Consider the following 23,464-nt stretch of genomic DNA (forward strand, 5'->3'; position numbering starts at 1 on the left):
CAAGGGACGAAGGAGCGAGTGCCTTTAATTAATGCGCGAATGAACGGAAGATATCTTCACGCAAGTGGTTCGTACAATATTTTTTGTACGAAAATTAAATTAAAATTTTTTGTTTTAATACATTAAACATAAAGAACATAAAACCAAGTAGGCAGTGATCTTTGGTTATTGGAAACAATTGCTTCACTTGATATTTCAATTTTTGCAATAATTTGTGAATTTTGTAGGAACAATTTTCAACCATTATAAATCTTTCCGTAATTTTTTAATGGAGGAAAACTCAGGGAAGTTGTATTTTATGAACTAAATTTTATTATTATCAATACAGATTTTTTTTTGAATGCCTCAAAGGGGCAGTGTTTTTCGCAATTTTTACATTCGAGTCTACCGGGAAGCACTCGTTTCGGAGCGAGCGTTGGATGTTGGAAGCGTTGCTTTCAAGGCTGAGTACAAAAAATATTAATTTACTAAGCGTGTCACATAAATCACTAGTGTGTAGTCGTTTACCACCTCTCTCGTTTGTAATTATATTGTTGCAGTAAGTGTTTTTGCTCTCTGCATTAGAAAATCACCGCTCCAAAAGTTTAAACGCATTATAACTTCCGTTTGTCATTGGCCGTTTCTGTCGACATGATCGAAAATACCAAACAATTATGTTTGTTTTCCTAATGTTTTTCTAAAATATTGTCAAGCCGTCATAGTAATTATTTTTAATTAATCATGATTATTAATTTTATCATTTACGAACGTCCACGTTTTGAAAGATACTGTTAATTTCAAAATTATAGAGTACACTTCAAAAATCAAGAACACGATTTATTACAATTTTTTTCCCATGTGAAGATGCCTTTTTGAAATTTGAACGTCATATTTTTCATATTGGTTAGGTAAGTTTGACAACATAAAATGTCGCTGACATTTTAGAACACTATAATTTTGTCTGTTTTATCCTCTGCAGCGTGCTCTTCGCGATGTTATAATGTTGGGCTACCCGCCGGATCGACCACCCTTCTAATTTGTAAAGAATGAGCACTTTCGCCTTTGTTTGTTAAAAGTGACATTGACAAAAAATGTAAGTGCATTTCACACTGTCAAAAATTAGGTGTACTTTATAATTTTGAAATTAACTGTACAATGTTATCTATTAGTATTTTAAATGTACATATTTATTTCACTGTCCGGTAGATGTTCGATTACATTATCAATTTGAGTCCGGTAGGTGAGTTATAACAGTATCAGAGCCGGAAAGTGTCGCTAAGCAACGCCTACCGGACTGTTTTATTTTTATAAATAAAATCTGACATTGAAAAAGTAAAAAATATTCAATGTAAAAAACAACAGCAACGGCCGTTGCCACGGGAAAAAAGGGTGGTGCGATTTTCAGAATATAATGTAATTTTTTAATTTTTGAAATAAAATTGTGATAGAGAACAGACTTTCAGTATGAAATAATAGTATAATATACTAAAGTCGGAACGTTATGGATGTGGATTGGGGACTTGTCCTTAAGTTGGCACTACCAGCAAAAGTAACTAGGCGCGCCAATAAGGTTATTGGAATTTATGACAGATCTCACTAATGTACAGTTCGATCATAAGTTTTAAGCGACCTTGAGTTTGACAATCCATATCCAAAACATTTCGACTATACCTTATCTACTTTGCTTTACTAATTCCTGAAATTTCAGCTGCTCAAGTTTTCATATTAGATCAGGGACTTTCGCGTGGGTTGGTAACAGACATTTTTTACAAAAATGTTAAGGTTATATTTACTAAATTTACTTCATAGCTTCACTTACCTTTACGCCTGACGTCAAATGGGTTCTTTATTCCCCTCGAAGCTTCGCTTCTCGGGGAATAAACTACCTCGGCTTAAAAAAATGTCTTCTCTACCTTGGCGTATAACATACTATTTTTCACTATTAGATACGTTAAAACCCTTTCTAATAATAATTATTAATTAAATTATTTTGTCCGATGCGACGATCCGAGTTCTCATTTTTCAACGGTTGCTATGAAAATTGAAAATCGTCTGTATACGTTAACCGATGAAATCAATCAAAAACTTTCGTTGCTAGGTGACGGCTGTTCATGATTAACCACTGGTTAATAATGAAAATTTATTAACCAGGAGGAGTGAAATTCTACTTCTGGGTTCAGTTCGAGAGTCAATAATGACGCCTTCTAAGACTAGTAGTGAAAAATAGTATATTATACACCAAGGTGAAGAAGTTCATGATTATAGCCAGAGCGCCAAGATTAGAGCCCGAGGCGTGCCGAGGGTTCTAAGGCGCGAAGGCTATAAGGGACTTCTTCACCGTGGTTTATATACTATTGTTTTCACTACTAGATACGTTAAAACCCTTTCTGATAATAATTATTAATCAAATTATTTTGTCTGATGCGACGATCCGAGTTCTCATTTTTCAACGGTTGCTATGAAAATCGTCTATGATAACCAATGAAATCAACGAAAATCTTTCGTTGCTGAGTGACGGCTGTTCATTATTGACCTTGGTTAATAATGAAAATTATTATTAACCTAGGGAGAGAAATTCTACTTCTGGGGTCGATTCGAGAGTCAATAATGACGCCTTCTGAGGCTAGTAGTGAAAAATAGTATATTATACGCCAAGGTAGAGAAGACATTTTTTTAAGCCGAGGTAGTTTATAACCAATAAAATCAAAGAAAATCTTTCGTTGCTAGGTGACGGCTGTTCATTATTGACCTTGGTTAATAATGAAAATTATTATTAACCTTGGGAGAGAAATTCTACTTCTGGGGTCGGTTCGAGAGTCAATAATGACGCCTTCTGAGACTAGTAGTGAAAAAAATACATTACGATACACTTCCGGTAGTACTTGTAACAGGTACTCGTTTAGACATTCTTGACTCGGCTCCTAACGTCGCCTCCTCGTCCATAATGTCTAATTCGTACTCTTACAGGTAACCTACCGAACTTATAATAACGCAAATAACTATTTACATAGAGTATTCCTTAATAATCATACATTACAGGAAAGGAAAAGAAATATCAAAAACATGAAAAGAGTCACCGCAGTCTGAGCTGTGTAGGGGGAGTAAGTAAAGGTACTACCACGTTGCACAAAACTTTTAACTTAATTCTGTCTTGTTTGTTGAATATGTTATCCATTTTCACATTACAATCTTACTATTAATTTTTTATACAATTTGCATTTCTTTTTTAGTTTACAGAGTCGATATTTCATTGCAATGGCATGTGAGAGAAGATAAGCCTCTTGCACTGCGCAAAATTGGTTCTCAACCATGATAAGCAAATATTATTTTACATCTATATTCAAAAATTTGCGGTTAATTTTGATATAAAAATTAAATAGAGGATGATCGTTAAGATATTACAATCTTACAACAGATATTTTGTTAAATGAGGTTGGCCAAGCAATTGAAGAAGTTGCACATAAAGAGCAAAACGGCTGTCCAGCGCATTTTGGTGTAAATGTGAGAACCAAACCTTTCCAAATCGCTGGAATAGTCGTGGTGGTATAAACTGGCCCGCCATATCTCCTGATCTTGCAGCATGTGACTTCTTTGTGTGTGCCTATCTTAAAAAGAAAATTTATAAAACACGACATCCAATGATTGATTCTCTGAGGGAGACAACTTAAGAATGCGACAACTGCATTTTATCATCAGTTGAGTTATGGTTTAAACCAAAAATGGAGAATTATTCGAATATTTGTGATAATCTAGTAGAATTTTGTTTATTTTATAACTTTACATTTAGTTTTTTTTTTTAAATTTTGTTATTGTGAATAGTGAATGAAAATGTTTGTAATAACTTGACCATTTTACAAATGTTAAATTTAATTCACTTCTTAATGAAATAGGTATCAGAAATCTTGCAAAAACTGTTGTTCATGTTAAATCCTTATGGCCAGGTTTGGAAGTTGAGACTCGCTGTATCTTCGTGAGAATGTGTATAATGTATCGGGTGTTTTTTAAAATTTCACCTCGTCGTAGGCGTTGAAGAGTCGATTCTGCACTCGTGTAAAATATAAGATTTTATTTGTTCCCTACTTGTAAACATCTGTTTATTAAGTCACTGTATTCACCTTGAAAATGTCTCTTAACTGGCTAGCATGTAAAATGATACTATAGCAAACATGTAAAATTTTACACCCGTGCTCATATGAGTGATGTGCGTTTCCAAAGCAATACGTGTAAAGCTCATACGATTTTTTTTTTCAAATACCGGGATTTTTAATAGTTTGTATGACTATTTACAAGTGAGGAACCAATAAAATATTCAACAATACACACATGGTAACAGGTTTTACTGGCTTCAGAAGGTGACTCGCCTTCGGCTCTCCAGTCATATCCTTGTGTCGCCAGTAAAAACCCTTTTTACCATGGTAGTAATGTGAAATACTATAAACAGCTGTTCCGTGATCCGTAACCTATATAGTCCATTCACAATGGACTCTTCAACGGCTATTATAGTGAAATTTAAAAAAACACCCGATACATACCTTGATAAACATTCAGCATACAAGACTGAATTTTATTTAAAAAAAACTTAACACATTGCTAACACTAGTATTATCGTTAATTTGCTAATAAAAATGCCATGGTTTTGTCATGACATAATATGTAGGTGCTATTTGTGTGTGTTTTTTTTTGTGTGTGTGTGGATTAACCTACTGATTATCACTGCTTGCATGTTAATATTATATAGTACCAAGTGCCTATCAAAGAACGTATATCAAGAGTCCTGTGGACTTATGAGGCTCTATAATTTTTGGACTTGAAGAAATTATTAATTAAAAGGGAATGAAATAAGACAAACAGAATTTTTCTAAAATAATTTTTTGTTTGTGTTTGATTATTCTTGAAAACCTCCAAATGATACTGACCTATTAGCAATGCCTTTCGGTATTAACTAAAATAATAAAAATATTTTTTAAATTTTCAAAAATTTTTTTCTCAAGTTTTTTTTAAATGTAAGGGGTTAAAATTTTTATACTGTCATGTTGACAGTTAAAGGAGCTATCAAAATAATGACGAATAAATATGGGTTGCTATTTAAAAAAATTGATGATGACGTCATTACTTTGACAAGGAACACCTTGTATAAAAAAATGTTATTTCAATAAACGTGAAATTGAAATTAAAAATAGACCTATTTTTGTTCTTTTTTCAAAACTCAACAGTTTATGATTTATCGAATTGTTGCGTTACTTTTGCCCCTCATTGTATATTAATTCTATATCATTCTTATATGTATAATTAAAAAAAAATCCTATTCATAATTAATTGTTTTTGTTAATTTTGGAAAATCTTCATACAGACTGATCACAAAAAAACAGCTTATATTTTTCCTATTTGATATCCGATGTCAACGAGCGATACATCAAATTAAAGGGTTCAAAAAGTACTACAAACTGGATATAACATGTTGTCCTTAGCAACCCTATTTTGCAAGGGTGAAGGGTCAACTTTATTTTTTTAAATGGCAACGTATAATTTTTTTGATACAGTTTCACTGTTTTCCTGAGTTTAAAAATATAGCACACTTTGTATATTTAAATGTTATTCTAAAATAAGAAATAAATAAAACCATTAGGAATAAGTAAAACTTTATTCGTAACAGGCCATGGATTACCTATGAAGACATTCTTGTAGCCATGGAAACAATATTTATTCATTAATACGAACAATAAAAATAACAATATAATTTTTTCGACGGAATTGTTCAAATTGAGCACCATTTTGTTCGAGACATTGTTGACATCTACGTATCACACTTCGCATTGCATTCAGAAGGATTTCAGGTGGCATTGAAAAAGATACTATTTAACAGTATGCCCCACGTTGTGGAGCCACTTTTAACAGTGTTTGTGGTGTAAATTGTTTATTTACATAAAGGTAAACAAAGTTAATAAAGGTTTGTTGTGAGACTCTTGAGGGAGTTCGAATGATCATATGAATAATAGTTGATTTGTCCATGCGTGCATCCCTTTTATAGCCTGGCTGGGGATGATGCGGCACGCTCCGACGGCGCGCAGCTGATGATGATGGTAGGGGCCCAGAGATTAGATTCTCGTGGCGACGGTAGCGCTCCGAAAGGGTTAGTACGGGGCGCTGTGGTACTACATCCGTGATTTATGCTACATCCTCCCCCTCAGGTCTAATAGAATCGGCCTGATTATTGGACCTGATTCTTTCGGGGTCTGCCGCGCTTTTTGATGGGGTGGATCGGTTTGGGCGCGGCGTCCACAGATTCTGGATACGGGGTGATTTGCGAGACGTGGTAGGTACCAAGGGGCTCTGCTGGTCTGTCTCGGGCGGCTAGGACATGGCTTGTGGGATCGTTTAAATCCATGTGCTGCGTTGCTGAGGGATGGAGGTTGGCGTACGCCAGAACACCGGGCTGGAACGGGGCTGTAAGCCGGCGTTTGGAGTCGGCGTACTGCTTACGGCGATCTTGTTCCTTTTCATGGGTCTCTCGAGCTTCCTTCCAGCTTTCGTGGAGTTGTAGAAGTCGGGGGGTGGCTTCAGGGCGATGAACCAAGGTAATAGTTTCTCTGGTTGAGCAGTTTCTTTCCGTCTTGGTGAGAAGGCGGCTAGCGTACTCGATGGGGCATTCCTCGGGCGCCTCCCCCTGGAGTAAGGCTGTGCCCAGAGCGTAGGCGCTGCCATCGGTACTGTAGTGAGACCGTCCATTTTGATCGTGATGATGTCGTAAATTTTTGCATTTTTAACTGTTAATCTATCTTTTAAACTCTCAATTTGATATACTAATCTATTTGGCTCGTCTAGTAACCCTTTACACTTATTATTTTCACTTACCTACGTTGTGTTTATTTTTCGTCGCTAGTCACCCTTATAGTGATGATGATGTTTTATCTTAAGGCCTATTAGGCAATACTCAGTAGTCGTAACACAAATTCGGAGACAAAGTAGTGTCAAAACGCATGGAGGAAGAGATTTAAACACAAGTTTCCCCACAATTATTTTATTACAAAATATCTCGAAGCCTTGTTTACAAAATGGATGAGTTCTGCGGGTTTGATCAAATTTTGCCCTGTGTTAAAATTATTGTTGCGGTTATGTTTGTAATCAAATTCGTAAGACTTTCTTTGTAATTGTGATCATGAATTTAAACCAATGATTGAGGTGTCAGTCTTCACCTGAAGATATTTTATGTTATCCAATTTAGATTTGAAAAAGTTTGATTTTGCTGTAACCCCAATTTTTTTATGCAACCCTATTTACGTACGGCAAATCTAACCTAACCTTCAGGTAACTTGTTCGAACTTATATCACCCAAGCAACATTTAATATCGCGTTTACTAAGTTAGACTTGTACCAGAGTCGGAAGGTAACATGCTCGCGGCATTTGATAAGTGCATCGCATTTAACTATTACGCCCTACTGCCGAAATACCGCTTCCGGGAAAAGTCCGGTGCTTAAACACCAATCACAACTTCCGAACAAAACCCGGATATACAAGTCCTCGCAAATCAATCTGAATTACTGTAGGCGTCATTTCTCTCACAAATTTCGTCCACGAGCTTCGACAAAGACTTGTACAGAACTTTGTCGTACGCGACACCAGTTTATTACAGGTAACCGGGATGGTTATTTTGTCGCGTTTGTCCTCGTGGTAGCCCACACATACATAGTACATGTCGTTGGAGCGGGAATTACGACGCCCATTCTGTCCACGGTTGGAAACTACGACCTGACACCGTGTCTTAGACCTAGTAAAGTTGGAGAAGAGGGTTCCCGGGAACCACGACTCTCCTCATCGTTGGTGGCCGACAAACGCGCCTATAATTTCAGGTGCAATTGGTGCAAAACAATAATTTTGCTTTGATCGCCTAAACACGACGCGGGAGAGAAATAGCCCTACTCTAACCTATATTGAATATGCAACCAATTATTCTATCTCCCTAAAGTTTATAACTAGAAATTTCGATCTGATTTGAGGGCACCAGTTGAGAAAATTCAGGAACGATTTAGTTATAAATTAGTAATTGACTGTTAAGTTTCAAAATCCCTGACTGGTGGTTACACTCAAATTTGGAGTAAAGAATTTAATATTAAAAAAAAAAAAAATGTGGAATAAAAGGATCAGATAAGTTAAATTTGTAATTTAGGTAATCCGACAACTAAAGCGTTGCGGCCCCTTTCAATCGGAAATAGAATCATTTGTTGCTGGCTACCTCAAGCTTTAAGCATTTCCTTCAAATACCTCGAAACTTGGAAAATTATTTAAAATTTGAATTTTGGTTATTCCAAATTGTTGAATAAATTGAAATTGAAAATTCCATGGTGAATGACTGATAAAATAAGTCCAACGAAAAACAAGTAAATTTTGACATAAAGTTAATTAATCAAAATAATATAACCCTTTTTCGGGCTTACCTAGAAAGTTTAACACCCTGGTTGATCGTCGGCACCTGTTGTTGGAACTGGCACTAACTTATTTATTCGCACTCGGCACTCTTAACGAAGCTAAAGTGGTTTAATAAAAAAAATAGTTTAAATTTGGAAAATTTAAACAAAATCGCAAAGGCAGACACACGGATATCGACTAGCTATAAAGACAGTCAAAAACCGAATTTCCTCAAAACAAATGTGCCAAAACTTTAAATAGGGGACGCTAACTCGCCTACCCCCCTTCCCTTGTTACTCATTTTCCACATGTGTGGAATTATGCAAATTTGACTCTTACGACGCATTGGCATTCGATCAAACCTCGTTTAACTCGCTTAAAAATATTATTATTTCCTAGTTAGGGTGTTTTTTCGATTCGCAATATCAACATTATTAAACATACAATTTGTTAATCCATTGGACAATAAAATATAACACAGTAACGATAGCGAATCACCCCAATTACGCTGAAAGAGAAATTAAACTCCAAAATTGGTTGTTGTTCTGTCTGAAATTAATTGTTGAACTGAAGATGGTTAATGAATGTAACAACAAATTTTGTTTGTTAAAATTTTACGGAAAGCATACGGAAGAAAGACGTAAGAAAACTGCAAATTTCGTAGTACTACCCCTTGTTAGATGTCGCCCCCAGTACTACAGCGGTACTATTTTTACATTTTCACGATTTTCTACGTTTTTCTTACTGAAATTTCTACCTACTTCCCTTGTAAAACTATGTTAGTAAATGGGCAGTAATCGTACGGTGCAAGATTTGCTTACAATGATTAACTAAAGAAAATTGGTTTGTACATCAGAATTACGATTACTCCAGCTTAAATTAGGGTTAAATCGGATATCAAAATTTTCAAAAAAATACAGCGCGTCTCTCTAAAATAGTGGTTTTGTAACTTGACTTTGTTTAAACAAGAATTTATTTATTTCGCTCAATTTTCCCACGACTGACCACACGTGCAAGTGTAATCTGATATCTTATTTAAAAGTCTCGATCTGTAAGGCGTCTGTCGCCCCCTTAACTCATCGGACCACCCTTGGCTGGCGATGCTGGGTTTAAAATCTAAATTGCAGACACCAAATTCTAGTGGACCAATTCATTTGTGAATATTTTAAACAAATCGGCCGATTTACAAGGATTTAAACTAATTACGAAATTTTACTATATGAATTTAACAACCCCGAACAAAACTTCCTATTTAATGTAACATTTTATGAGAAATTTAAATGAAACATTATTTACGACAACCCCAGATCAATTGGATTATTTCCAACGGTGTTAATTTTAGTTAAATTTTGTTTTTGTCACTCAAAATACACGGTAACTCCTTTCTAAACGGATGTATGACTTTATTTATCGTTACATCTCTATTTTCATCCAATTTTAAACAACAATTAAATTATTTATCTTCTCGTATGCAAATGAATGCTTTGCTTGGTCGACTGGTCGAGTATGGTGGGCGTCTCGCCACCCTGATAACTTAGAGAAATACCACATGGCCTTTTGAAAGAAAAGAAGTTAATTTTGCGATTTGCAACGGTCTTAAATTCCAGGAAACCCTTCGTGGGAACGACTCTGTTTTTCTCAACATTCTGACATTTACAAGACATGTGTGTATTTAAAAATGGAAATAAATGGAATGCATAAATTGCACAGAAACAATTTGGAGGTCGTTAAGACAAATTTGAATTTGTTGAATTGAAGATGAATATTTTCCGCGATGGGAATAAAATAAAATTTATAAATACCGCGTTCATCACAGTACGTAAGATAAATGGCTGGATAGGATTAGCTGTCCGGAGGACAGGGGTGGTAGTCGGTAGTCTGTCTCTTACCCGGAGTGAGTCGATACGGGGGAGAAGCGATCAGGGTGCTGTCACCAGTATGGATTCGGTACTGTGCGAAGGGGGTTGGAGGTTCAGTTTTCGCGAATAACTCGGCGTACTGATCCAGCAGGGCGTTGAGTCGTTGCTTTTCGTTCTCTGGGAGTGAGGCCCCTTCCACAGGGCGAAGGTGCAAAGTCGCTAGGTGGATTCTTATCGGGCTGTCGTACCCGGAACTAGATTCCATTTCGTAATCCATTAGAGCGTCGGCTGCGTCTTGCATAATGTAGTCACTACTGCCGTGAGCTTGGTATGCACTCCAGACAGTTCTTCCGTCAGGTACGGCTGGGTGCGTGATGACGCTTGTTGGAGGCAGAGGTCCATTTTCTCTGGCGTCGTTGTCGGCGAGGGTGGCTTTCACGATTACCTTTTGCGTTGGGTGGCCGGTTGCTAACAAGTGTTTCTCGAGACCGGCGCTGGCGACACTGTAGCAGGCGACGGTATCTACGATGGCGGACTCTTCTACACCGGATATAGATACCGAGACTGTGGGGCTTCGTCGTGGTACCATGGGTTTCACGTTCAGGGCGTAGAACCCATTGAGAGCGCTGGTTCCGGAGGCGGTTACATTTCAGGTTGGGTCAGGTCAGGTCAGGACAATTTTTCCGGTGTATACCAGGACGTTGGCATCCGTAGCAGCAAACCTGTGTTGCACCAGCGGCGACCGGCGTCGTCGTCGGTCCAAGTCCCAGTCCAAGTCGAGTCATCCACTGCTGGAACATTTGGATGGCCATGGCGTCGTTCAGTCGGGGGGCTGCGACGTTGCAAAGGGACGGGCTTTTGGTGGCGATCATGTTTGGATTGGTAGAGTAAGACCGGTTGGACCGTCGTCAGTGCCTTTCAGTGCTTAAACTCTGTCGTTCAATTTTGGACGATGGAGACTCTTAGAGTAAGACCGGGTGGACCGTCTTCAGTGCCGTTCAGTGCTTAAACTCTGTGTTGAGCCGTGGATTTTGGAGTTTTAGAGTAAGACCGCGTGGACCGTCTTCAGTGCCTTTCAGTGCTTAAACTCTATCGTTCAATGTTTGGCAGTTGGAGGCTCTTAGAGTAAGACCGGGTGGACCGTTGTCAGTGCCGTTCAGTGCTTGAACTCTGTGTTGAGTCGTGGGTACTTTGCAAATGTTAGAGTAAGACCGGTTGGATCGTCTTCAGTGCCGTTCAGTACTTAAACTATGTCGTTCAATTTTTTGGACGAAGGAGACTCTTAGAGTAAGACCGGGTGGACCGTCTTCAGTGTCTGTCAGTGCTTAAACTCTGTGTTGAGTCGTGGACTTTGGAATTTTTAGAGTAAGACCGTGCATCCCTTTTATAGCCTGGCTGGGGATGATGCGGCACGCTCCGACGGCGCGCACCTGATGATGATGGTAGGGGCCCAGCGATTAGATTCTCGCTGGCGACGGTAGCGCTCCGAAAGGGTTAGTACGGGGCGCTCTGGTACTACATCCGTGATTTATACTACAACTATATTTTATTATTTTCGAAATATGCTTGTAACATATCCATAAGTTCGATCTTATTCATTTTATTTCACAACACGAAATTGGAGAAAAAAAATTAAACAAAAATTACGACAAATAAAGTTTATTTTTACAATAAATTTTTAGTTATTTGTGTTTCCATGGCTACAAAGTTCTATTTATTCCTAGTAATTTTATTTATTTATTATTTTATTTATTACTAAACTCAAAGGATAATGAGCTTAATATTCACCATTATGATGAAGCTTTAGCAGTCTGGGTTGTAGCAAATGAGAACGAAATACCAAAAATCCCACAATTTCAGAAGAATTGGGATAATATTAAAATCAAAGGAATAATTGCCAATGACTTAATCTTTAATTCACCTAGAGACTTAGCTCGTTTTAAGGCTTTGCAATGCAGAGAATTAGGATCTTGGTTACATGCAATACCTTCTCCTAATATTGGTACTCTTTTAGATAACACTTCCGTCCAAGTTTGTATTGGTTTAAGATTGGGTTGTAATCTTTGTACACCTCATATTTGCAAATGCAATGCGAAAGTTGACGAAATTGGAACCCACGGTCTAAGTTGTTGCAAAAGCAGTGGTAGATTTTCAAGACACACTGAAATTAATTCCATTATCAACCGGTCTTTAACTTCTATTCATGTGAATTCAACTTTAGAACCAAACGGACTGTCTCGGGATGACGGAAAACGCCCAGATGGGATGACTTTAGTACCGTGGATTAAAGGTCAACCTTTGGTTTGGGACGTTACTGTTGTAGATACACTTGCAGACAGTTACGTATTGAAATCATCTGAAGTCTCAGGTTTTGCCGCTGAAATGGCTTGCAAACGCAAACATAGCAAATATAGTTCAATCATTTCGTCAAACAACGTGTTTAAAGGTTTAGCATTTGAAACCTTGGGCCCTTGGTGCAAAGAAGCCATCGATTTCATTAATGTCATCGGAAACCGACTTATCGCGGAATCAGGCGATTCAAAATCAAAGAAATTCCTTTTCGAGAGGATTTCCCTTGCCATTCAAGGTGGAAACGCTCCAAGCATTCGGGGCACTTTTCCAGATTCCGCAATATTATCGGAAATTTTTGTATTATAAAACAAAAATATTTATGTAATTATGTTATTAATATAGATTTCTTCATTTATTTAAATACAGGCTGTTTGATGAAAAAAGCCTCAACCCATAACTTTTTTATTTATTACCCGATTTCAATGAACAAAAAAATCAAAGATGGTTTTTCAAGCGCTACAAAACAGCCATAAAATTTATTTTTTTTGGCGTTATCTTCAATAACTAACGATAGTCAACTTTTTTTTTTAAATGGACATGTAGTTTTTTAGGCTTGGTCTGGTAAGGTTTTTTTTTTTATGAATCTCATGATGTATTGAAAGTTGGTTCATAGCTAACTGAAAAAAAAAAAAAAATTTTTGTGGTTCAGCTTACTATAAAATTTTTACGAGTGCCGTGAAAAACAATCGGAATCCAAATACTATAAGGCTAGGGCCACACTACAGACTTTTCATCGGCCGACAGTTTAGTTGGTTGCTTAATAAGTATGAGGACTTATGTGAGTGCGCACACTAAAGCGATTGTAGTCGGCCGACAGATTGATCGAAAACAGTTTAGTTTACCTGGTGGGCGCGGAAGCTACCCAATAGGACTAAATTATCGGCCGATTATTTAGTCTGTAGTGTGGCCCTAGCCTTAATGTTATCTAAACGTCGGCTTAGAAATTTTCATCTGCTTTTTTAAACTTTTGTTATTTAAGTATAAAATAACAACATTGTCAGTCATGGAGGATAGCATTTGACTATTATTTTATGTTCGAGTGTAATAATAATCGTAATTAGTCAAAAACAAACAGTTAATAGAAAAAAATTCATGTTTTCCAAGAAACTAATAATAAAACTCTTCAAGATTGCACCTGAAAATTTTCAAACTCACACTTGACATTTGTTGCTATTTGTATTCCAATTGTTTTTCACGGCACACTTGAAAATTTCATAATAAGCTGAACCACAATTAAAAATTGTTTTTTTTTTTCAGTCAGCTATGGACCAAACGATAACTTTTAATACATCATTTGATTCAGAAAAAAAAACTTTACCAGACTGAGTCTAAAAAACTACATGTGTCCATTAAAAAAAAAAGTTGACTATCGTTAGCTATTGAAAATAACGCCAAAAAAAAATATATTTTATGGCTGCTTCGTAGCGCATGAAAAACCATATCTTTGGTTTTTTTGTTCATTGAAATCGGATAACAAATAAAAAAATTATGGGTTGAGGCATTTTTTATCAAACAGCCTGTATATGTACCCCTTTATAAGCAAATTGCGCGCACGGAGGAGTGTGAGATTTGGCATAGTTAAAGTTTATGTGGAGAAGAAGTGCAGAAAGATTAAATTTATGAATAATATAAAGGGCGTCTCCAAAAAAAGAGACAAATTCATAGCTCCTTCATTTATCGAAGGATTTTAATTATCTGTACACCAAATTAAACCCAAACCCAAAGTACTTCAAGGTTAAACTGTCAAAATATTTTTTTCAAATCCAGACACATACTTTTTTTTAGTAATTCTGATAGAGATTCTTATTCTGAAAAGAACAATGTATGACATTGTAACCTCATATAAGAAAAAAAAAAATAAAAAAATAAGACTACATTTTGAAACAAATGACGAGCACCAAGCGAGAAGCTATCAAAATTCATTGCGTTACAATGTAATAAATTAACCAAATTAAGTTAGTTGGCAAAACAAATGACAAATATGTAATAACATTTAGGATTGCACGTACAGAGCGCAGTTTAAGCATCGACGATAGTAGCATTTTTTTAACTTTTTTTTGTATTTTGGGTAGGTAAGTGTACACTTGTGTTCTTTTTAGAATAAAAATCTCCATCAGAAGTGTTAAAAAAATTATGTGTTGGCGTTTGAAAAAAAATATTTTGACCGTTTAGCCCTGAAGCCCTTGGATCTATATGTGAATTTATTACGGCTTTTTGTAGCCTATTTAGAGCCATTTAATTTGGTGCAAAAATAATTAAAATCCTCCGATAAATAAAGGAGTTATGGACTCAAATTCTTTTTCGGGGAGCGGAGTAAATGCGGAGTGAATTTGGAGCGAATGCGGAGTGGGTGATTTGTAATTGATTTAATCCCCCCGCAATGAAATCCACTCCAAGAGGGAGTTTATTTAGATTATTCATAAAAAAAAACCTCTTCGGAGTGAAATACAAAATTCTTTGACTATTAGTGGTTTTCCACCACATAAGTTAGTATTGAAAGTTAATTGCACCTTTTACCGATCAGAAACTTAAATGCAAAGGAAGCATTAGGCTAGGGCCACACTACAGACTAAATAATCGGCCGATAATTTAGTCCTATTGGGTAGCTTCCGCGCCCACCACGTAAACTAAACTGTTTTCGATCAATCTGTCGGCCGACTACAATCGCTTTAGTGTGCGCACTCACATAAGTCCTCATACTTATTAAGCAACCAACTAAATTGTCGGCCGACGAAAAGTCTGTAGTGTGGCCCTAGCCTTAGTCTATGAAACAAGGATACGCATCAAGTTTATGCATCGCAATGTTATTGATTGCGAAGTTTTAACTGGAACCGAACGCAATAAGAGAATTTTGATTCCACGTATAAATTTAACATACTCGTATTCAGGTACTATTTTACCATTTAATTTTCAAAGAAGTCAATTTCCAATTATAGCTGCATTTGCGATGATAATAAATAAGTCTCAAAAACAAACATTCCAAAAAATTGCAATTTTATTGAGGCAGCCAGTTTTCAATTGTACGTCGCAGCAAGTAGCGTTCGATCATCATTCAATGGTTTGAGATTTTATATTTCCGAATATAACGGCCAAGGGCTTTTAGCAAACGATGAAATTTTATTTTAAGTTCAATGGACAACATTTTATTTTTTGAACCGCCCGGTTTTTTTGTTTCAATAAAAAATATAGGTATAAAAAATACGAAACACGTGTTCTAAAAAAAAAATTAAAACATTAATCCATGATTGCATTGCTTTGAGAATTGTTAACTTTGTCTTGACAGTTTTGCTAAAACTTGGTTATGAACTGTTATGACTCAAACAATGAGAAAGTGGACATTGTTTCTCATGTACGATGTACGGGGTACCTATGTCGTAAAAATGCCATGGTCGCTGCAGATCTGTATCTACAGAAGTATCTAAATTTCAGCCACATTTTTGTTTATTTAAATTTTTTACAAAATGAGTTAGCCCTTATTGTTGGAACAGTTGGATGTGAATAAATGAACAAGACAACAACGTAAAGGGGTTCTAGCAGCGCCTTTAGATTTTTTTCTTGCGGGAAAGAGTCTACCAAAGACCTGTGCTTACTATTGATGAACTTAAAGAATTCGTGGTGGGTGCATGGCCATAACGCCAGAGACATTAAACAACATTCAAAGGTCTTCTTTAAACAGGGTTGACGCGTGTTTACTCCAAAATGGAATGCATGTTGAACAATTTTTGCGTTAGTTTTCTTTTTACGTTGTCATTTTGCTGATTAAATTTCCCACAATGTCATTTTGACGTTTGTAGCGAAAAACGCAATTTTGATTCAATTTATTATTTATATCAAACACAGTATCAAGCGGTAAGTGGAATTAGTATTTTTGGTTGCTTCTAAGAAAATTTCAGAAATACCCCACAATTGACTCATACTGTATAATTTGTAAAAGATAGGCAAATTAACTGTGTAACCTTGGCGAAACCTGGCCAGTGTAGCAATAAAAAACCTAACGAAATGTCAAAAAACGCGTTATTGTTTTTTAAATATGGCATACCCAAACTATACCTCATTTTTCCCATCGTTCGTATTTTTCAAATAACTCGGAAATTAGTGCAAAATGACGTGTTTGTAAACGCTCGCAGCTGACGTAATAGAACAAAATTCAAAAAAATTATAAGCGATAATTATAGAGGTATATTCTTTGATAAGAAAAAACCTCAGTAACATTCAAACTTAAAAATTTAATGAAAATGGTCGAATTTCGACCGCTGGGCGACCTCTAGTAATTATTATAATTAATATTAGTTTTTAAGAATTTGATATTAAACATACACATAGAAACTGCAGCCTCAACACTTTATTTTTTACGTTAATTTAAATTTTTAGTTAGACATTTAGTTGTACGGCTACTCAAGTGTGTACGTAAAATATCAAGAAACAATTTGCTTGTCCTACTTTCTCGTATTCGTGTCGTTTATGTACCTAGTACATATTGCTATAGGTAATTGAAAGAAAATACATTTGTTCCAATTTTTTTTTAAATTGACATTTTTAATAACACAAAAAATAACATTATATTGAAAGTTATTATCTTCGCCAATTTTTTTGTTGCTTTTTCGTTTTATTTGACAATTGTCGGTGCAGTTCAGTTCCAGGCATTTCCAAGGTTTACTCGATCAAAAATTTTCTTCATTACAAAATTTTCTAACTTCTAACTTTGCAAGGCTTCATTTTGCAGCAAAATATCACGTAATCGAAAATAAGTGGAATAAATCGTCTATAAAAAATCCTCTATTTTTTCGTTAATCGATCGGTTACAGAGTTATACACACACGCTGTATATCTTTGGAATTCTTCATTTCATCAAGATACTAGGAGCGTTCAAATATAAACCGGAATTTGGCTGTAATTTTTTATTTAACTGCAATAAATATATTATTTTTACACTATTTCTTCACATATTCACCCTATCTAAGTCTATGCACTGTTGTCATCGTTGTGAGAGTTTCATAATGCCACGTTTATAGAATGTTTTTGGTTGGGCGCGAAGCCACTCATGCACAAACTCGGCAACACCATCATTGTCTTGAAATTGTGAGTCACCCAATGCCTCTTTCAGAGGTTCAAAGAGATAAAAATCACATAGTGATAAATCGGGACTATAAGGTAGATGTGGAAGAACCTCTCAATGCATTTTTTCGAGGACATTTGTAGTCAATTGGGCAGTATGAGATCGGACGTTATCGTGCAGCAGAATGACACTCCTGATTGAACAATTTCTCATTTTTGAACAAAATGCAGGGTTAACTTTTTCAGTAAGCAAGTCAAAATAATATGGGGCATTCACGATACGTCGTTTTTAAAAAAAATCGATCAAGAGAACACCGTGACCGTCCCAAAAGACGGTGGCCATTATTTTACCGGCTGAACGCTTAACCTTCGCTTTTTCGGTTTTGGGGAGTTTGAGTGGCGTCACTCTAGACTTCTTAAACTTGTTACACCATTAAAAAATCCTGAGTTTTAAGGCGGATTCTCCATAGTGTGCTTGAAGTCTTTGCAAAATATCACTTGGCTTGGTACTATGGCGGACAAAAAATTTTGAACGACTTGTTATTCCTTTGACATATAAATGTAAAGCTGGCTTTATGGTCAACTAACCTCATTTTTTATTTTTGCCTTTTTTGTCATGTCACCAGTGACAGATTAGTCAATCATAGATTAACACAAAAATTTTGGTGTGCCTATGTCGGCTCACGAATGGTGAACGTGGATGAATCTTAATCATTTCGTCTTTGCCGTCGAAATTGCGAAAGTCGCTGCAACCCCTAGGCTATCGAGTGGTGTAGAATGTAGATACGTACCTAAATATCTAGTTCTTAGAGGTTTAGCATCAACACAAAATCAGGAATGTCTTCATCATAGATGAAACCAAATTTAGTTCTGTTTACGTCAAGACAGAAAGACCCAACAGGTTGTATTTTGGTACGCAAATATCAAAAAATTCAAAGTACAGATCAATCCACAATACTAACAAATTATAACATGTATTTATTAAACATAAAATTAAAAATGTAAAATAAAAAAACTTTACAACTAAAACTGAAGAAGTCAATATTTGATCATTGCCCCATTTTGTTGTACAACCAAGAGCAATCTATTCCTCATGGACAGGCACAGATTTCGATGATAGTTCGGGGGTGCCGCGTTCTGTTCCACGGAAGACACCCGCCTTCTTCCAGAACCTGGACGCCGAACCACCGTCCCAGTGTGTTGCCACTTCCGCATAATGGCATGGATAGTGCCCTTCGATAACCCTAAATTCGTCGAAATTTGCCCATACGACATACCCCTCTGGTGAAGGGTTACTATTTTGACTTTAATAAATTCAGATACGGCTGGCATTGTATCACTAAATTTGTTACACAGTCTAGGACTGCTTTACAAATCTATGAGAGACGTTTACTTCAAACTGTCAATTTTTCGTCTTAATTTATAAACGTCATAATAACAGTAAAGGGCAGCTTACATTGACATTTTTTGATATGCCAACATTTGATCGTTCAAAATTTTTCCGTCATTTCAAAAAAATCGGTGTAGTCCATTCCTTATTGTCATTAACATTATGATTGATGTTTTTACTTGTCACTTTTGAAAGTCAAGCAAAATGCCATCGGTATCAAATTTTAATAAAATTAAAATAGTAACTCTTGCACAAAGAGGAATGTCCCAAGCTGAGATTTCGATGGACCTTCGTATACCTAAAAGTACAATTTCGTCCATTCTTCAGAAATGGAAGCAAAATGAAACTATTGAGAGACGCCAAGGCTCAGGGAGGCCTAGCACATCTACTGCAGAAGAAGATAATATCCTTCTCAATAGGTTACGCAATAGCCCTTTCATGACGGCTGTTGAAGCGGTAAATACAAGCAAATACAACGGAAAGGAGCGGTCGATTTTCGGCAAACATATAGGCATGGATTTCAGTAGATAGCCCCGGGATAATGTTGCATCTAGAAGATCAGCTCAACAGTGATGTGTTTATGTTAGGATTCTTGAAGACGTGATGATGCCCTCAGTTTCAAGAATTTTTCCGAATTTTAACTTCATATTTCAACAAGACAATTGTTCAGTGCATACAGCATATAGGGTAGCAGAATGGTTCAGGAATAACAGCATAAACGTTCTTGATTGGCCGAGTCGCAGTCCTGATTTGAACCCTAAAGAAAACATGTAGGGACTTTTGGTTCGTAATTTGCAACAACGACAAGTGATTCGGAATAGGGCAGAACTTTTGACTGCGATTACTAATGCATGGCAATCATTACCTAAGAATTATTACAGAGATTTATGCCTCTCCATGTCGCGTCGTGTAAGGCGAGTTATTGATGCCAATGGAGCGATGACCAAGTATTGATTTTAAACTTCATTCATTTTATCTTTTGATTTAGCTAAGTACTTAAACAAAAATAAATGTTTCATTTCCTTGTCTTTGCCTTAATGTTTTTCGTTTGATTTTTTTAAAACTACGGCATACTCGTATAATTTCCACGGTTCTCTGTTTGGTGCTTTAATCCAAAAATAGCCGCAAGTCTGCCTCTAGTGCCACTAGCGGTCGTGTGGTAATTGTGTAAGAGTAGAACTTGTCCTTTGTATTCACAAAATTTGAACTGATGGACTGAATGACAGATTGTCAAAATGACAATAACGATAAAAAAGCGAGGTTATTGGTGCTTAAGGGTACTTTACACTTTATGTCAGGGCCTTGAAAGTGACGGACGAAATTTTTTGGCCGCAATAGTACCTTCGTTCACAAGAAATTTAATTATTATGCGTTGCGCAACGAAAACATGAAATGCTCTTGAATTGGGGCCTTCTTCATATACGCGGGTTCGTTCAGCCACGAGTAGGTCGAAACCCCGCTATGACCTCCAGTGTCTCAGTCGATGCCGTCCTGTACGCGCTGCTCACCCTCGCAGCGTCTGGCTGACGATTCTTCTGAGATAGTTCCTGTACCTCTCTACCTTCATGGCATGTTCCCATATAGGGGCTCCGTACAGATGAGCCGTCTTCGACTTGCGCGTGCTCTTGATTTTTATGATGTACTACTGCGGGCAAAAAAAGTGGGACATCAACGTCATTGTCTTGACTTTTAATGTGAAATAACCCTTATCTGATTCTAACCCTACTTTGAATTGTCATTAAGTATTGGAGATTGTAGGGAATAAGTGTAAGTAAGCACGTAGTGAATATTTATTTAATGCAAAGTCCCAATCAAAATCTACCTTTATCAGAAGAAGAGGGCATTTGGAAAAGGAAAATAGGAGTATAAAATAAAATTTTAAACTGTCAGCTAGAATAGTGTCAAATTTCTATGACAATAATCAAAGGCAAAATGACAATAAAGCTTGAACTACATTGAATTTTTCAAAACTGACAGAAGTTTGATGTCCCACTTTTTTTGCTCGCAATAGTACTCGATTTTTTTGCAACCGACTGTACATTCACTAACGGTCGTGGAGAAATAACTTTCTCCACGACCGTTAGTGAATGTAATAATTCCGAAATGATTTTTAATAATAGAAAGTAAAAATTCTCACCCTTGTGATTGGAATGTTTATTCTGAAACACTTGCTTCTTATGCGTTTTGCATGTATTTTCATATATTATACAACTAGAGGATTGAAAATTCTCGATTACGAGATTACGAGATTTACGAGACGTGTTGCCCGGAAACACCACGAGATCGAAGATCGAGTGGTGTTTCCGGCAACACGTCGAGTAAATTACGTTGTTTTCAAATCATGTTTATAAAATAATTATTTTGCCTACATTGATTATAATATAACAATCCCCAGTTTAGAAATATTTTTAGTTTGTCAATACAGGGTGTTTTCGAAGTTGAGGCGTTCCTTGTAACACGAGGTACTATACATTATTCTCAAAAATTTTAGCTTAAATCTTCTTAGTAAAATGTTTGTATTAACGGAGATAATTAATTGTATATTTTTATTGTTTTCTAAAATTTTGAGTCCGGTCCTGTCTATTTCTCCGCTGTACTAGATTAATAACTGACGTGGCCCAGGATGGTGTCCTTCTCGAAATCGCTCTGCGTACTCTCTGGACGCCGCAGCTGCATTCTGATAACGTGATAACATTGCCAATATACATTAGCAACATATCTGTGAGCTCATTATTTTCGTAATGATTAAGCCATTTCGACTAATTAGATGACAACTCTGACAGTATTTTTGATTAACGTCCATGCTCATTTGATTTTTTTTGTCAATTCTAATTTCTAACAAATCAGCGCAAATTTGAGCAGGACCGGTTTAAAAAATTTTAAAAAAATTAACATATTGTATCTTCATTGCCGTACACATTTTACTAAGGTGATTTTGGCTAAAACTCTTTAGAACAACGCATACTATCACATGTTAAAAGGAACCCCTCAACTTCGAAAACATCCTGTATAATTCAACAAGTGGTGGAAATTTAGAATTGAGACAAACTATATAAATATATTCCTATAGTAAATTCATTTTTGTAATGAGGAACTAAAGTTACTAAATTTAGTAACTTTTGTTTTGTGAACAGACCTTTTTACCGCGAATTTGGGCTTTGGGCAACACACACAAGATGTTTTCTACAATCGCAACTATCACTACTACATATTATTTTATTTGGACCTAATCAATGTAATAGCTTCTTAAAATCAGAAACCAATTATTCACAATATTGACATTAAAAGTACAATAATTACAGTTTTTGAAAAGTAATCCATGCTCTGGAAGTGTGCATTCTGGTTCTTTTGCTGCATTTACAATTTCGGGATATGTACACGAAAACGCTTCCTCAACAGTTTCCGTTCCTTCTACAGGCTTTTGAGCAATATTTTTTGTAAAAACACAAAGAACACCGACACAAACTGACACAACAATTCTTTCTGTTTATTCGTTGTCACTAGTTACAATAACCACTGGACATCTGATTTTAACAAAAAATTCGAAGAGTGAGCGTTTTGTACATTTTGTCGCGCGTGAGCGACACAGTGACAGTCCTTGTAAAAAACAATAGCAACAGCCGTTGCCACAGGAAAAAAGATGATGCGTTTTTTTGAAATATGATACAGAACAGACTTCCAGTATGAAATAAAATACATTAGGATACTACTTGTAGAGCTTATTTCATCGAAATGTACACACCTTAAAACTGCGCCAGAAACCAAATTGAGCTGGCGCATCCGCATTATCTTCGCATTCAACAGCGGCGTAGTGTATGTTTTTGGTTATTTTCATTGTGTATCTTCTGAATTGTTCTTGGTTTTTAAGTTTATTCTGGTGCTATTAGTGAAAACCTTTCAAGTTTGCTTTGTAAAAACATTTATTTCATACTGTCCGGTAGATGCTCGATTGCATCATCAATTTGAGTCCGGTAGGCGAGTTATAACAGTATCAGAGCCGGAAAGTGTCACTTAGCAACACCTACCGGACTGTTTTCCTTTTATACATCAAATCTGACATTGAAAAGTGAAGAAGTCAAAAAATATTCGATCTAAAAAAACAATAGCAACGGCCGTTGCCACAGGAAAAAAGGTGATGCTATTTTCACAATATAATGTGATTTGTTAATTTTTGAAATAAAATTATGATGCACAAGAGACTTCCAGTATGAAATAAAATACATTACGATATACATCCGGTAGTACTTGTAACAGGTACTCGTTTAGACATTATGGATGAGGCGACGTTAGTGCTCTACTTTTGTCCGATAGTGTACATCCGGTAGTACTTGTAACAGGTACTCGTTTAGACATTCTAGACTCGGCTCCTAACGTCGCCTCGTCCATAATGTCTAACTCGTACTGTTACAAGTAACCTATCGGACT

General features: G+C 36.3%; 1 protein-coding gene across 8 annotated transcripts in view; it reads left to right on the forward strand.

Moving 5' to 3' along the window:
* LOC138141307 (inositol polyphosphate-4-phosphatase type I A) overlaps positions 1-23,464 on the forward strand; it is a 210,560-nt gene that overhangs the window by 26,911 nt on the left and 160,185 nt on the right. For 7 of the 8 annotated variants that reach the window (XR_011163071.1, XR_011163070.1, XM_069062029.1 and 4 more), the window contains exon 3: positions 3,019-3,090. The exons of the other annotated variant lie outside the window; for it this stretch is intronic. Coding sequence is in view for 5 of the 7 variants with exons in the window: in XM_069062029.1 (XP_068918130.1) it covers positions 3,019-3,090 (72 nt within the window). In the remaining 2 variants the exon portion in view is untranslated. The remainder of the gene's footprint in view (positions 1-3,018; positions 3,091-23,464) is intronic. 8 annotated transcript variants of the gene reach the window in all.

The sequence above is a fragment of the Tenebrio molitor genome, chromosome 1 (assembly GCF_963966145.1).
Source record: "Tenebrio molitor chromosome 1, icTenMoli1.1, whole genome shotgun sequence".
Classification (NCBI taxonomy): Eukaryota; Metazoa; Arthropoda; class Insecta; order Coleoptera; family Tenebrionidae; genus Tenebrio; species Tenebrio molitor.